Source organism: Austrofundulus limnaeus, unplaced genomic scaffold (assembly GCF_001266775.1).
Source record: "Austrofundulus limnaeus strain Quisiro unplaced genomic scaffold, Austrofundulus_limnaeus-1.0 Scaffold260, whole genome shotgun sequence".
Classification (NCBI taxonomy): Eukaryota; Metazoa; Chordata; class Actinopteri; order Cyprinodontiformes; family Rivulidae; genus Austrofundulus; species Austrofundulus limnaeus.
In genome coordinates, this window is record NW_013952662.1 from 773,119 (window position 1) to 776,215 (window position 3,097).

General features: G+C 35.7%; 1 protein-coding gene across 1 annotated transcript in view; it reads left to right on the plus strand.

The window, feature by feature from the left end:
* Window positions 1–1,919: 1,919 nt before the first annotated feature.
* lrriq1 (leucine-rich repeats and IQ motif containing 1) overlaps window positions 1,920–3,097 on the plus strand; it is a 58,517-nt gene continuing 57,339 nt past the window's right edge. The window contains exons 1-2 of the mRNA XM_014020608.1: window positions 1,920–2,134; window positions 2,460–2,556. Coding sequence (XP_013876062.1) covers window positions 2,087–2,134; window positions 2,460–2,556 — 145 coding nt within the window. The 5' untranslated portion in view covers window positions 1,920–2,086. The remainder of the gene's footprint in view (window positions 2,135–2,459; window positions 2,557–3,097) is intronic.

Genomic DNA, 3,097 nt, shown 5'->3' on the forward strand with positions numbered 1-3,097 from the left:
AACTCGCTTTACTCCTCTGGCTAATAAATGTGCTCTTTTTTAAAATAAACACCATAGTGTGTCACATTGTTGATGTTATATGATGTTTTGTTTTTTTTTCCTCATCTTCCCTCGTGTGGTTTTTAGTTTTTTTCTTTTTGTTAAAAGCAGTGCAACCGTCTCTGTTTTTGTTGCTGCATGACCTGTACACCTGTTCCCCCATGTTTGTCTTGTGTGTCTTCTTGAATGGGTGTTCTTAACTGTTTGTACAGTACCTTGTGAATTTATTTCTGTGAAAAGTGCTGTACAAATAAAATTTAACTTGCTTACTTACTTACTTATTGTATTGGTTTATCAGATATTTTGCTAGCAGACACACAGACTTGGGCAAAAGTTTATATCCACCTTCGCCTTTCAGTGGCAGGCAATGAGGCAATAAAAATCTGTTTCGGCTTTAAAGGAAAACGAGTCTGACCTGGAGCTGTTGTATTGGAAACAAAACGCGGGCTTTGTGCTTCTCCAGACAAAAGCAGTTTGGTAAGAAGGACTCGCTGTTCGTCTTTGAAAACTGCACAGAAGGTGAGTGGGCTGTTCTTAGAAGGCCAGAAGGAATGTGTCCGGTGGAACCTGTGTGGGCCTCTGGACTCTGCTCAAACAGAGGCAGCAGAACAGCAGCACACAGGATCAGGTCTTTGTCACCAGAAAACAAAGTGGTTTGTTCACAGCCTCCCCAGGTCCTGTGATCCAGCTCTCAGGCTCTCTGACCTCTAGGCTCAAAATGCCCACACAAGTTGGTTACACCACATTTTATTCTCACTGTGCAAATTTTGATTGATTATTTTCTACGTCAAAACGTAGCTGAAAGTTATCGCAATTGCAATATCACCATTGCAAAAAGGCACACATGGGCGATAATAGTTTTTATTGTCTGCCTGCAAAATGTCATGAACCACTGAGTGGATAATAATGAAACATTTATAACATATTTATTGGATGTACATCTACAACTAAATAATGTTTGGAATTGGTCCAGTTCAAGATGGCAGAAAGCAAACAGCTTTTATGGAGCACAAACATGGATTTATTAGTCAGACTTACAGATGCTGAGATAAAATTTGGTGTGGTAGTAGTTGAGACTTTGCAAATCATACTCTGAGCATTCCACTTCGAGTAACATTTCTGCTCAAAACTTCGGTCTTAACTCTTGAAGTTGACCCTTTCTGTCCGTTAGCAAAATATCTCACGGACCATTGGGCGGATTTTAATGAAACCTTCAAAATGTAATCAATGGGTGTACACCCACAACTGAAAACCTTTGGAGATGGCCGCCACAGCTAACTGACAATAGAAAACACAAAAACAGCTATTGCTCCGTCAAATTTAAAGGTTTTGAACTCTTTCTTACAAGATTTGACCAAAATGGCTGTAAGCCATCATTTTTTTTTATCAAAAGCAGATTTTAGTTTAAAACACTGAATGACACCTAGTGATGTGCATTGTTTTAAAATATTGCAAGTCCATTACTTAATTCGTGTATTTTTTTTATTCATCCTGTCCAGTAAAACGATTAAAGGATGGTTATGCCATAGCCTTGATTTTATGCTCTTACGAGAGCCATTAAACAGGAAAAAAAAACACACACAAAAGGAAATGTTTTGTACATTATATCTTTAAATTTTAGAAATTCAACACATCAATAGACAATGCTGCAAAATATGCTACTGTTTATTTATTTATTTATTTACCAATAAAGATAAAATGTAAACTAATGGCACAAAGTAGCTAATCTAGAAAGACAAATACGTCGCAACGTTCTGCAAAGTAAATAAAATCTTAAACATGATTTCACTTCGCGCGCTGCACGGTGTGTCCCTCCTGATGTTCCGTAGCTGCAGCTGCGACGCTCTCTTCGTCGGTTCCATAGCAACAACAAACAGGCACGTTCTTCTCGGACTAATTTGCAGACTCTGACAATGTCACATATAATACATTTATAATGATTTATATAATTTATATGATTTATCTTTATAATGATAAACACTCGCTCATTAGTTTAGCTGCTGTAGAAAAAAACTGTGACTGACGTTCGACCCGATACATTTGAAAAATGTCGGATGAAAATAAAGTGGACAGATTTTCACATGACGACGAGGAGGTAGGTTTGGGTAAAACTCTGTAAATGTTACATTTAACCCGCATATTTATGGTTCATTTTTAGCAGCAGTAATACAGGCCTGTTTATATTCACTTTACTGTTACACATGTGTTGTGTTTCTGGCTGCAACGACTTGTTGGGAAGCAAGTGACCACATGTACCTGCAACTTCTTTAGAATATTATTTATAACATTGTGCTAAATTATTTGTTGCTCTTGCATACGAGATGTTTAAATAGGAACATTGTTTTAACATAATTTTATTATTAATTTTCATTATAAGGATCAGGTCAAATCACCAGTAAAAACCACTGTTTTCTCTACAGGTTTCAGAAGATATTCCACCATCTCTTCTCAGCTATTTTGATACGTCAAAAAGCAGAGCAGCAATCTGTGAGAAACTCATCCTGGAGGAGAATGACGGTACTATTAAACAATCAACATCATTATGTTTCAATTTCAATATGCAACAAATCTGTTTAAACCAGGGGTGGGCCATCATGGTCCTGGAGGGCCACAGTCCTGCATGTTTTACATGTTTCCTGCTCCAACACACCTGATTCAGTCACTGAATTACCTCTTCATGTTCTGCTGTATGGAGGACCGACACTGACATAATTAGAAATAAAAGCAGAAATAGATAAATAAACCTTTAAATAAACAAATACACTTAAAATGCACCAAACAAATTAAAAAGGAGAACTTAACCTCGAGTTTTATAATTTAATTGACATAATATTTATTTTTCCAGATTAGTTCCAATAAATTATATATTTTAACACATAATTTAAATTTTACTGTTTTTTTTTACATATGTATTAATTGTTTTTCTTTTACTTGTACATGCATTTGTGTGTCTTAAATGTTTATACTTAATTATGTTAACATTTTTTTTTCCAATAAGTCTACTTATTTCCTTGTGTTGCATGCTTGTGGTGCCTAAATTTATCTTAAAGTTTAAAGT